Below are 13,572 nucleotides of genomic sequence, written 5' to 3'. Positions count from 1 at the left end.
AAATTGTCTGATATGCTGCAAATCCCACCATTTGAGAGGCTGAGACTTGACCATGTTTGGCATTTTTGCTTGATTAATGACATTTTAATCACTTACCAAAATTGGTTTTAATTAATCTGACGTTGGGTCAGGTTCACTGATCATTTCAGCTCTGTATGAGCCGCATAAGGCAGTGAAAATGATGTGTTTGAGGTCACTGTAGTCTATCGCTTTTCATTGGTCAGTGTTTTGTCAACGTGGAGTTGGAACTTGAGCAGGTGGAGCTGTCTTACAGGAAAAGAAAGGAGCAGAAGCTCATCAAGCCTCCCATCTCCATCTCTCCTCTCCCTCCTCTCTCTCCCTCCTCCCCTCCATCACCATTACAATAGACCGCCCTCCTCCTACACCGTCTGCCCGGGCGGGTGCACGAGTGGCTGCTGCTGCTGCTGCTGCTGCTGCGGCGCCGATTCTCTCGCAGTCCCGCCGGTCGCCAGTGGACGCTGCCCGGCTGGCCGAACATGGCGGCGGCCCCGGAGGAGGAGGTAGACCGCAGACCGATCCGGAGGGTCCGGTCCAAGAGTGACACGCCTTACATCAACGAGGCGAGGATCTCTCTGCACCTGGAGACAGGTAGGCAGCTCGCCAGCGACACGGATGCTCTCCGCCGCATGTCTGGACAGCAGCCACTGGGGAATATTGTAGTGAATCGGTTCTGGCTGTGAGAGAAATTGCTTCACCGCTTAGTGACAGTTCCCACGCATCAGCATGACTTTGGGCTTTCATTGTGCAGCTCCGTCGGTACCCATGGTGCTCAGCTGCATCTTGGTGGACGGTAAGCTCACAGTGAGTCATGCGGATGAGCGGGAAGATTTCTCCACACAGACTGACTTTTATCCCAACTATGCGTGTGATATGTGGCGTGCAGAGGAGAAGCCAATTATCCCTATGGACGACTGGCTGCTATTGCTCCGAGCAGACTCCGCCTTGATTGTCGGCTGCAGTGAAATGTGTGAACTTGGCAGCCTCGGGCTAAAATGCAGTTGTTGTCAATGCGTTTGGAGAAAGGTGAAGAATGGATGCTCTGCATGCCAGATCCTCGCCAAACGTGGTGGCTCAAGCCCAGTGTGTCTGCGTGAAAACTGGGCAGATAACTTATTGTTTCCTTTGTTGCCATGGTCACGATGATACGCTGTCACGAAGGCTGGGTTATCGGCATCTGGTTAGTGGTTTACAGCTAGATCTATGCTCGTTTTGCAGGTCTTGATTGATTTCTGTTGATGTGAGAAGAGGCACTTTCTGCCGTTAGGATCCCGGAGGGAGGCTGCTGTAATATCACATCCGTGGAGCTGTCCACGGCCCCTCGGTGCTGAAAACACCACCGAGCAGAATAGGTGAACCGAGCCCAAAGAGTTCCAACAGAATCAGCATTTCTCCATTGATATCCACATTAAACATATAAGACGACTCCTTTTTTTTCTTTTTTTTTTTTTTTACAATGGGCTACTGCATTCGATTGCGATCGACCCTCCCCCAGAATTGGCCGATGTGACAAATCCCAGTCACATGGTGTGTATAGCCTGGTAGTCTAGGCGAGACTCAAGCCTATATTTCCATTTCAGACAGATGCCAACGCTAGAAAAATTCCCTGCTTTGCTGTTGTTCTGATTTTTCCACCACTATTCTATCAAACATGCAGCTGCACACAATTTGAATGCATATATGTCAAATAAAACACGTCTGTTTTTGTTGTGAAGCTCTTTTCCTGCCGCAAGCAGAGGTGAGCAATGTATGTGAAAACCAGCCTTACATAAATCTTAATGAGATCAGGAATTACTCACATAGTAGCCCTGTAATATGCCCCCTTTTAGCCTGCTTAGACCTTTATGACTCATAGTGTTCAGACCCACCTACTCATAATCTCTCTCAGCTGCCCTCTCTCTGGCCCTCAACAGTCTTCCTCTCCATTTTGTTTCCTATTAAACGCAGCACCTCCTCTCAGCCAGATTGGCCGAGCCTCCCCAATATGAATAACACTGTTTCTTCTTGGAGCTTTGTGTCAGGCTCTCCATCAGGCATGGCTTGAATCTGAAGGAGGGGGAAGGTTGCTGTGTCGTGCTAACACTGCTGCTCCTGGCTATTAGCTGAAAACAGAGCAGGGCAGTCTGCAGCTGCATGAGGCTGGCGTGGGATCACCGAGAATCCAGCGGGCACTGCCAGCTATGCCAAGACAGGAATATCTTTCTTTATGCCTTAATGCAGGACCATGAAGCATTCCTGTGTTCTTCTCCTTCCTTTTCTCTCTTCCCCCAATATTATTTTTGGACTAATCTCATCTTTCTTGTCACCACTGAAGCCATCTGCCCACCCACTCCCTTGATTCCCTTTTACTTCATGTTTGTGTGTTTAGCTGCTGTTGTTTTGCATAAATCCAGCCCACTCTTGTCTTTGATGTGTGTCACCATTCACATGTGACACATATTCCTTCCATGTTTAGTGTGCATGTGTGTGTTTGTGTGTGTTACTATGCATGCTTGAATGGTGTACATATGTGTGTGGGAGGCTGTGTGTATGTGAGTATTGGGCTTAGTAAACAAGAGTTTATCACTGTGGCTTTGCCAGACGGCTTGTTGTTGACCTGTTTAGCCCAACCCTCTTCAGCCAGGTTCATCATAGAACCAGGCTGAGATGCTCATTAGTGTTGACTTGTGACTGTGGTACTTTACTGCCATTTGCTAGCATCCTGGCCACAGTTTTTGTATTAATTTCTTTTTAAGTTACTTTAAAGTTTTTAACTGGTAAGTGACATGTAGGTAGACTTCACTAGAGATTTATTTCGAGTTTGGTTGCACAAATACAAATATAACTTGGGTTAGTATCACAAAACATCAGAGGGAGATGGCTGTGGTAAATGGATGACTAACACTTTGCGCAACCTGAACAATGGAGACCATCCTTGATTTTTCTCTTTCCTAAAGACAGTCAATGCTGCTGTGTTTTGCCCCTATCTCTTTCATTACTTAAGCTTAATCATAGTTTCTGCACCTAAGCTCAACCAAACTTCCTCACACAACACAGTCATATGAATAATTGCTGAAGAGAGTGTTAACAAACAATATCATGTTAGATCAGAAAACACTTGCGTCAGTTGGGAGACAAATGATCTGCTTAGTTGTTTAATCAGGTGGAGGATTCAGAGCTGTATCCGTCTCTTTGTGGACACTTGGAGGCATATAACTCCAAACCAATTTAGCGTACAAACAGCTCAGATGCACTTTAGCCTTTGGTCATTGTAATGGCTAATGTGTTGGCAAACATTTGCCTACTTACACTTCCTGCAGAAACAAGCATCATCAGCATTTATTGGAGCAGTGTTTGTGTTCCTGTGATGAATTTAAATTACTCAATTTGCATGTAGCGCCTGTTTCTTTCCTAAAAATATCTTCTTGTTTCGCTGCTAATTGTTTTTGAATTTGTCTGCAATGAGGCAGATGGGAGCAGCGATACTGACAGTAAATGTGCTGTAAAACCAAAACAGTGAGCTAAAAGAGGCTTTAAGTCCCTCTCCAGTTGTTGGTTGAACAATACTGTGTATCAAAATTACATTTTTAGAACTGTTTTCCATAAAAAATATTCCTTTCATGGTTTCTTCCTTTGGAACATCCAGAACTATAAATTTCCCTCCTCTATTTTCAGCTACCCCTCCACAGCTGGACCACATCAGCTCAGCTTTGACTCTGTTCAAACATGGTAACACTACTCTGCAGAACACCATTGCTAGTTGTAATACTGGAGTACTTCAGCCAGACATGTTTGAACTGAAAACCAATGCAGAAGAAGAAGAATACAGTAAATTACTGCAGTACTGAAAATTAACAGCATCTTTCCTTTTTCACCCCAACAGTCTGAATCTGTGTTTTTGAGACTGTCTTTAGACACTGGACTTTGAAGGTTGAAATGCTCAGTCATGGTGTTGACTGCTTATCTCACTCGTAATCTGCCTCCTAGCATATAAAAACCCCATATGGACATGGTAACATGGTAACAAGGTAATAGCTGGATTTTTACAGCAGGAGATCTGAAAACTCTGAGGAGCTTCAACTGATGATGCTCTGTGTGTCTGTCAGTAGAAACAACTTCTTGCACATTGATTGTGGTAATATCAAAAGCACAAATTAGCTTTTAAAGCTGTTTTACAGTCAGGTTTTGTGGGTGTGGCTGAAGATTGGCCAGCACAATATGCATTATGTTAGTCATTCATGATAAAGGATGTGCAAGTCGATCGAGCACTGAGCAAATCTTAAAAACTGAATTCTTTTTTCTTTGTTTGTTTGTTTTGTGGCCATTAATTAGACCAGATCAGTTTCAAAGCCTGTGTTGTTGAGTTTCAGCATTCTGTCGTCTTGAGTCAGTCCAGATCCCAGGCAGCACAGTGCTGCTCCAGCGATGTAAATCCAGGTCAGCTCAGTTAGAGCTTAGCCCTTCCCACAAAGACCAAGACGCAGGCATTACCACATTCTCATTCAAACACAGAGACTCTAATACAGACCTGAATGAAAGACCAAGACAAAGAGGGCTTAAATGAGAGGAGGTGGAGGAGCAGGAAGGCTTTGAGAAGAAGGATAGGATGGCATAATGGAGCCATTTAAATTGTAGCACCATAAAGACTGGCACAGTTCAAGAGAACCAGAGTTGGCTGTCGTCCACAGAATATGGTGAGAACAGTGCTCACACCACCTCCCACTATCTGAGTATTACTCTTTTGTTTCTCTTTATTTGCTCCGACTCATGCTCATACATCAGCACTGCTGTCTGCATACATTAGGCAGGCCTTGAGCAGCAGATTGCCAAACCTACCTGGGCAGAATGCAAAAGCACAGAGAAGAGGTGTGAGAGCTTTAAATGCAGAGGAGCTCTTCCACTGCCTCCCACCGAACACACAAACCCTTCCCTCTTCCTCCGCTGGCGTCCGTCCATTCAGCTCAGACAAGCTGCTCATTGTGCTGAAACAGAAACCCTGAGCCAAGGAAGGCAAATGACTCAGACCTAAGTTATTACCCAAGACAGTGCGAGGGTCTCTCAGCTAGTGTGATGACAGAGGGCAGGAGCATATAGAAGTGTGGTGTACAAGAAAACACCATCGGCTGCTTGTTTGCTGTTGCAGCTGATTGTCACACTATGATGCTCAGTGTTAGACGTGGGCTGTGTATTTATAGTTTCATAAAAGAAGAACACACCTATTAAGCTGATTTCCTACTTTGCTACTTTACTTTTTATATTTTTGCTTGAACCAATTTCAGTGCGACAAGGTGAAGATTCTGTATTTCTGTATTATTTGATTAGTATATTTCAAAGTAACTCAATAAAAATAGACAAAACACCAGCTTCTAAAATGTTGGCATGTGCTATTTTTCTTTGTTCTATGTCACTGCAACAGAATGGTTTGTCCTGTTCTTTCGACAAAACACGCAAATCGAAGGGTGTCACCTAAAAATATGTTGTCTTTTCAGTCTTTTCAATCAGTGACAAATACATAGTGAAAAATTTGTTGCTGCCAGAGTCACAACTTTGGCCTGATTGGCTGGTTGATGTCAGTGCTTGTAGCTTTCAGTTTTATTATTTTTGATGTTATTTTAGATGTTTTTTATTAATTGAAAGCCATGAGTGAAATTTTAGGTCGGTAACACATTCTTACTGAGATTCATACTGTTGCTGCTTTGTTAAATTTGGTTTATCGTCCCGTCATACTCAGTTGTGTTGTTTGGTTTGGTTAGTTTAACTCCATCTACTTTTTCGAGTTGTTTACAAATCCCAAACTGCATTGTAATAGTATTTTATTTATTTTGTACACTATTGTGAAGGATTTTTTTTGCAAATGGGTATGCAGTTAGATTTGGAAGAGAGGGCTTTGCTCTTTGAGAGAACAATCTGAGTGGCAACGATGATGATTCTGGGAGAACCCCACCGAAAAGTCAGCGTGTAAGAAATACTGGCCTCAATGTCAAGCTGATGTTGGTAGCTAATAATCTGTCTGAAGCAACATTATGCTCCACAGAGTATGCCATGAAAACACAGTGCTGCATTGAGCAGTTTTGTTCTGTTTGGAAACATTTCTGCCAATTAACACTCACACGGTGAAAATACAAATTTTCCCCAATATTTGATGCTTCCTTTGGTTGTTTTCTGAGAATTTCCAGGAGCAGTCTTATCAGCATTTTAATTTATGTAGATTTTTTTTGTGTGCTGGGACAATACAACCCTGAACAACCAAGTGCATTTAATATGTATTGTGATTTTTTTTTTGTGTATAATGTATCGCTGCTGCTTTCTAACCAGGCATCCTTTATAAACAGTGGCTCAGTGGCTTTATGAAAGATTAACTATTTAGAAATCCTTAATGAATTATTAATCAACTGTTAGTAAGAGCAACCCTCAGGTTACTTTTGCCCTCGTGTTTTCACTGTTTGAGTAGGAAACACTATATTTCTGCCCTGAATTACTATGCAGTATGAGTTCAACACACAGCTTTGGCGATTGTTAATGCCCACAATGCTTCCTCACAGCCCTTAGTCAGCATGTCTGAACTTGTTGCATTCATCGCCCTTATGTCAGCGAGCGTGATAGTGATACCCGCAGCCTACTCTACCAATACTGCACAGAGGGCATGTTTCGAGTTGAGATTAAGCAGCATTAAAATGTAGTGTGCTGTGGTTGCATTGAATTGTGCGTTCTTCAGGTAAACTGTGGTGAAAAATGTTTCTCACTTCTGTCTTAGAGGATCGATGCTGATGTTTTCATTTCAGCTAGCTGTTTTCTGCTGTTTCTCTGCAATGTTAGCTGCACTGGATACATCAGGAAGGTTCAAGTCCCACAATATAATTCCCATGTAGGCTTCCTGGAAAGAACTTTGGGAGTGTGAGCTTTCTCTCCGTCATGTTTGTGGGTTACTGAAACCAGAAAACTAAATTTGGCCAAAGGATTAACGTGTCACCACAGCTGAGTGTTTACAGGGTGAGATAGATGTTAGCCATCAGCACCTATTTTTAAAGCTTGAATATATTTTTAATGAGGCTGTTATTTGGAAATTGTCACAAGTTAAACTGTTAATTAGTATAAGTCCGTGTTTTTATAGGAAGAGAGCATTTTTTCCAGTTACTTTAGTACAGACTGACATGAAACAGACCAGCAGTCGCTCATTACACATATGTGTATGTTGGCAGATATACAAAAAGAAACTGTGGCACATATTTTTTTTACAGATTACATTTTCCTTGGTCCAGCTTTCATACATTTTTACTGTATTTCTACTTTTTGGGATGAGTATTATTGATAACATTTTTTCTTTTACAAAGTGAAGATAATTCCAGACTATGCTAGCTTTGATGATTAAACGTTTCTTTTGACTGATTTGCGATGTATTTATGTGGACAAGTAGAGACCATCTTGCAATGACATTACACCAGCTGTGAAGTCTGTCAATGTACACTACCGTTCAAAAGTTTAAAGTCACTTAGAAATGTCCTTATTTTTGAAAGAAAAGCAGTTTTTTTCATTGAAGATAACATTAAATGAATCAGAGATACAGTCTAGACATTGTTAATGTGGTAAATGACTATTCTAGCTGGAAACAGCTGATTTTTAATGGAATATCTACATAGAGGTACAGAGGAACATTTCCAGCAACCATCACTCCTGTGTTCTAATGCTACATTGTGTTAGCTAATAGTGTTGAAAGGCTAATTGATGATTAGAAAACCCTTGTGCAGTTATGTTAGCACATGAATAAAAGTGTGAATTCTCATGGAAAACATGAAATTGTCTGGGTGACCCCAAACTTTTGAACGGTGGTGTATACTCATATAATAATGTAGTAAGTAGTCAGGAACTATGGGTTGGATCACACCCATCTTCAAACTGGACCTTCATTTTGATCTCAGCTGCATACCTGTAAAGTTTCATGATTACATGTTATACACTTTTGATAATTGTATTGACAAAATCCGTCCACAAACAGACTGACAGATAAGCATCAGCCAAAATACCTAATTCCACCTTTATAGTAGTAACCACTACAGTAGGTCTCTCCAAGACTGCATTTTGCCATAATGATACTCACTATCACAGCTGCTAACAAAAACAAGCGCTTATGTCATTATCTTGCTTTTATAGTTAAACTTTTATTGTGATAAATTCAGATTGGGTTGGGTTTCATTTCATTTAGATTGCTATGGTTTAGGTGTGTTAATGTCATTTCTGGATCTTAATCTCTTATTTCTTGCCTATTGTATCGTACTCCTCTTTGCTCTGCAGCCTGTCTGGGAGCTCTCCTTTGATATTTGTCCCCCCCTGTGATAGTTGCAAGTGTGTCCCCTTGTGGTTCATTCCTGGGCTCTTTACGTATTTACGTATCTTACGTGGTTTGGTGGCGTATAGACAAATATGCCACCAAACCACAAAAGGCAACCGGAGATCCAGGTTGGTGTGTTTTTTCACTTAAGTATGCTGTCTGTATTGGTGAAGGCCACCTATCAAAACAGATGAGCATACAGGAGACAGAGAGAGGGAGGAGAGAGAGGGGTGACTCATATCCCTGTCTCACATTCACACATTTACAGAGATGCACACACACACACACACACACACACACTCTCTCTCTCTCTCTCTCTCTCTCTCTCTCTCTCTCTCTCTCTCTCTCTCTCTCTCTCTCTCCTACAGGCTCTGCTGTTCTGTCACTTTCTATTAATTCAGCAGATAGCAGGTCCAGTCAGAGAGAGGAGGGGGGGGGGAGAGGCTTTGAACAGTGAATGGCAGCGAGAGAGAAGAAGATAAAGAAAGTGTTAGAGGAAGAAAAAACATTGAACTTCATGTTGCCTTTGAACTCACAGACTTTCTTTGTCCTTCCTCATCACATCACACATTATTTAGCGCTGTTCCCCTGTGTTTGGTGTTGGTGCTCATGCCAACACATTTCTAGACAGATGGAGAAAGAAGAAGAGACCAGCAGAGACCAAATCAGACACAGTAGCTCACGTTGTCACTAGAAAGCCTTGTAACTCCAGTTTTGGTGTTTCCACATTTAAACACTGACTGATGGAATAGGGTCACACACATTTTAATTCTACCTTGTCAGCCAAACGAACAGATTTTTTATTATTTTTTTGTTAATTTTACAAAGGCTCATCAAAATTAAACAAGTCACACATCTCTTTCCCAATATGTTGCATTTTATTCCTCACATATCCTGCCTTCACCAGGATGATATCAGGCTTGTTTAGAATCTTTTTGTGTACACAATCCTTCAGTTATATGTGACTTTGCAAGATATAAAGAAAATGAAACTAAATGGTAAATAGCCATTTAGCTATTTGTCAGGATTGGCATGTAGGGAATAAAGCATGATATAATGGAAAAGAATTGTGCTGTTTACCTTAGCATTGATGGACTTCACCTCCCTGTGTGTTCTCAAAATTTGAGAAAAATTTTAGCAGTCAGTTAGCAAAATGTGCTTGCAAAGTTTTAGTTAACTGTCCCTCACTATCAAGGCATTATGTTGATATTATCAACATTTAGTAAAATATTCTGAATTTGATTAAAAAAAAAAACATAAACTGTGTATGAAAGTTGGATCTGTATTACTGACTTTCAGCGTGTTTTTAAATCTTCATTCCTTCTTTCTTACAGTCGAATTATCACTTTGCAAAAAACAGAAGTTCTTAGAAAATTGACACTCATGGCCTCAGTCGCTCGTTTTTGTGTTGTTTTAATGCAGTTTAGACTGTTTATTTTGTGAAGTATGGTCCTATTTAGAATGAAATCGATGATAAAGCAGGGTACCTTTTAGTGCAGGCCTACCTTGTGATTAACAAGTCGGTTACCATATCGGCCTGCAGAGAGTCACTGAGCTTTCAGTCAGATTCACCACTCGTTCCTTGTGTTCGGTTTCAAAAAATTAAGATGAAAACCACCAAATTCCAAATTTGCTGCCTCAAAATCATAGTTCATAAACCAGTAACTGACATTACAGTCACTACATTCATTTTTTATATACAGCCTATGATGAAAGCCATTTGCTTATCGACTATTTTCAAATTTTTTTTGATGTTCTATATATCAGATGGCTCTGAATGTCCCTGTCACCTGCCTATTGATCATTTATGACCTTTGTGTGGTTTATCCTCTGGAAACCAATGGAAGTGGTGCCACTCTGTTCCACTTGAGTCTTGCCTGAAGGGCAGTGCTGTGAAGTTGAGGTGCAGTGAACTGGGCAGTGCTCTTGCTGTGCAGCTAATTATCTACAAAACACTGCATGGGAAGCCTCTAACATCGTCTCTACTCAGGATGCTTCCAAATAAAAAACAATTAAAATCTGTCACCCATGAACACCCAGAGCTTTGCCACCCTCAGGGTTGACAAGGCGATTCCTCAGTGGCGTCGCTGCCAGCAAATGTCTTAATCAGAGATGTATTTGGTGACTAAGTGAACTGGCAGGAAAGTGGTGGTAAAAGAAAAGAGAGTGATGGAGAAAAGATGAGAGAGGAGACCTGTTTTAGTCCCCAGACAGCAGGTCTCCACCTTACTGTCTCAGCAGCAGAACAGCACATTCATTTTGCATACTAAATCTCTGTCAGGATCATAGTCTCAGTCCGGGGCCCGAATTAGCAGCACCACCATCAAGGGTCAGAAAATGATTAATATTTTTTGCCTGATGGAGACAGAAGCCCAGATGGGATAAGAAGATGATATGTGAGGTAATGGATAGTCATCAGAAATAGACAGGAGGGTCAGTGGAGAAAAGGGGAGGCTATTTAGCTCTCCAGTATGACATAAATCATAAAGACAATGCTTAAACCATGAGTAGCTCAATTGAAGGGTCAGTTCGCAAAATACCGAGACTATCAAAAGTATTTGCCCCCCAACTTGGAAGTTCTCAAATTTTGTTGCTTTTCAACATTGAATCTTGGTCATTTGGTCAAATGTAAAGTAAGTGACAGCAGAAGTATTCACTACCTTCAGAGTCACTCACATAATTCAACAGGTGGAGTCAGTTGGTGTTAGAAGTCACACAGGTAGTGGAGATTGTTTGAGTGCAGAGCACTCAAGTGATGGCAGTACAATGTATCTGGAAGGTTCAGTCATTGTTGAATCTGTACTTCTGGCTACAACTATACCATGAAGACAAAAGGACACTCTTTTGGAGAGGTTATTGAAAAGCATAAGTTTTGGGATGGATACAAGAAAATTTCCAAGTCACTGAATATCTTTTGGAATATTGTCAAATCCATCATTAAGAAATGGAAGGAATATAGCACATGCATAAATCTGCCTTAAGCAGGGATGTCCTTCATAAGTGGGTGATGGTTGAAAGAGACGAGTAATGTAGGCCACCAAGACAACTATGACTGCTCAGAAGAAATGACAAGCTTCAGTAGCTGAGATGGGAGCGATTGTGCACACAACAAATGTTGCCTGTTCTTCACCGGTCGAAGCTTTATGGGAGGATGGCAAAGAGAAAGCCACTGTTAAAAAAAGCTCATATGAAATCTCAACTAGAGTTCACTAGAAGGCATGTGGGAGACTCTAAAGTTAACTGGACAAAGGTTTTTCATTTTCCAGCAAGACAATTATCAGAAAAACAAAACCAGAGCTACACAGAAATGACTAATAGACATCATGGTGAATGTTCTGGAGTGTCAAAGTCAGAGCCCAGAGGGGAATACCTTTTATAGACACTCTAAAACACACAATACCAAAAGCATTAAGCACTTCAGATGTATAGATTCGATCTACTATGCACTAAGCAGTACCATAAGGGAGACATTAAATTGTCCTAAATTCACTCTGCATCACAGCAGTAAGCTCAAATGTACTGAAGAGCCAGAGTCATAAAGAACTGTCTTCAGAGACAAGAAAAGCAAGGAGGTCAGGCCCCCAGAATGTCCTCAACACCATGGAGTCATTCTGGGCTTACATGAAGAGACGGACGACACTGAGACAGAATGAATCCACAGAAAAACTCCCAAAAAGTTCTCCCAAAAATACCTACACTTTACTTTTACTGCCTAAAACTTTGACAGTACATTATGAAAAACATTTTTTACCACTACCATACAAGCAGTTTGACTTGTATTTTGTGCATTTCAATCACCAGTCCAATATAGTAGATCTGAGTGGAATTGAATTTGTCATGCTGACTTTTGAAGAACTCAGAATCAGTCGATCTATTCTCAAGATTATGTCCTGCTTTTTCAAGTCTAACCTCACTGTTAATTGTCATCCAAGTAATAATAATAATGTAATAATACATTTTATTTTCCTTTCAAAACACCCAAGGGCACCATACAAAGTAAACAAAGTTAAAACACATTCACGTTAACAATATAAAACTTAAAGATGTAAAAAGTTTGAAAGAAGGAAATTTAGCAGGTTTAAAAAACAGAAGAAAAAAGAGGAATGGAAGTCAAAGTGAGTATATGCTTGTTTGAACAGGTGGGTTTTGAGATGGGATTTGAAAATGTGCAGTGTGTCGATGTTTCAGATGTCAGGTGAGAGGGAGTTCCAGAGGGGTGGGGCAGAGCGGCTGAAGGCTCTGGAGCCCATAGTGGTCATAGAGGCAGGAGGGATGGTGAGGTTGAAGAAGGAAGATGATCTGAGTGTCCAGCTGGGTGTGTTTATGTGGAGGAGTTCAGTGAGGTACGGAGGGGTGAGGTTATGGAGGGCCTTGAAGGCTAGCAGCACGGTTTTATAGATGATGTTTAGGACTGGGAGCCAGTGAAGTTGTTCTAGGACAGGGGTGATGTGATGGAGAGAAGGTGTCCTGGTGATGATCTGGGCTGCAGCATTCTGAGTTTATGGAGGGACTTGAGAGGGAGACCAGAGAGTAAAGAGAGGTGCAGTAATCCAGGCGGGAGGTGACCAGAGAGTGGACCAGTGTTCAAGTAGAAAGAAATCCCAGTGAAAACTGTCTACACTCCGTAACTCAACTTTGTTTCTGGAAAGTCAAAAGCCGTATTACAAGTTTGATTCAAAGGGTCCTCTGCACCTCGGCTCTTAGACCTTGATTTGAAAACAGAAGAATTCCAAGAAACACCAAATATAGAAGAAATAGAGATTGATCTCTCTTTCAGTACAGGGACACATGCAACATGTGCTGCATCTACATAGGACAATAAAGTATAAGTTACAGCATTACAATACAAAGACTCACAGATGAAAGATGCTTTTCTTTAATCAATCAAAACATCAGATATTTGCTGGCTGCTAATCTGCAGAACTCCAGAGTGCCACAAGTTTGGCTGCACATAGAACCAAAACTGTGGTATGAAACCTAACATATTTATTGGTTGCCCTGTTGCGTCTGACATTAAGCCGTGTGTGTCTCTTAGCAACATACCCAGGAAGATAAAATCACTCCGTTTCAGCTGAGGTAGATCTGATGTTCTTATGTGAAGACTTCTTCCACAGTTTTTTAAAGCATTTTTGGTCACACTCCTGCTGCAGTAACTGAGTGGGGACTGGAGGCTTCTTTGTGCACATCTCCTGAGCATCATCTACTGATGAGGCACTTAGGGAACACCAGTGAATTGCAGTGGCTGTCAA

At 41.5% G+C, this 13,572-nt stretch overlaps 1 protein-coding gene across 1 annotated transcript in view; it reads left to right on the top strand.

The window, feature by feature from the left end:
• The first annotated feature begins 270 nt into the window (after positions 1–270).
• The window catches only part of phactr1 (phosphatase and actin regulator 1), a 46,556-nt gene continuing 33,254 nt past the window's right edge, over positions 271–13,572 (top strand). Inside the window, exon 1 of the mRNA XM_023272302.3 lies at positions 271–609. Within this exon, the coding sequence (XP_023128070.1) occupies positions 498–609 (112 nt within the window). The 5' untranslated portion in view covers positions 271–497. The remainder of the gene's footprint in view (positions 610–13,572) is intronic.

The sequence above is a fragment of the Amphiprion ocellaris genome, chromosome 2 (genome assembly GCF_022539595.1).
Source record: "Amphiprion ocellaris isolate individual 3 ecotype Okinawa chromosome 2, ASM2253959v1, whole genome shotgun sequence".
NCBI lineage: Eukaryota > Metazoa > Chordata > Actinopteri > Pomacentridae > Amphiprion > Amphiprion ocellaris.
This window is presented reverse-complemented; position numbering and strand designations above follow the sequence as displayed.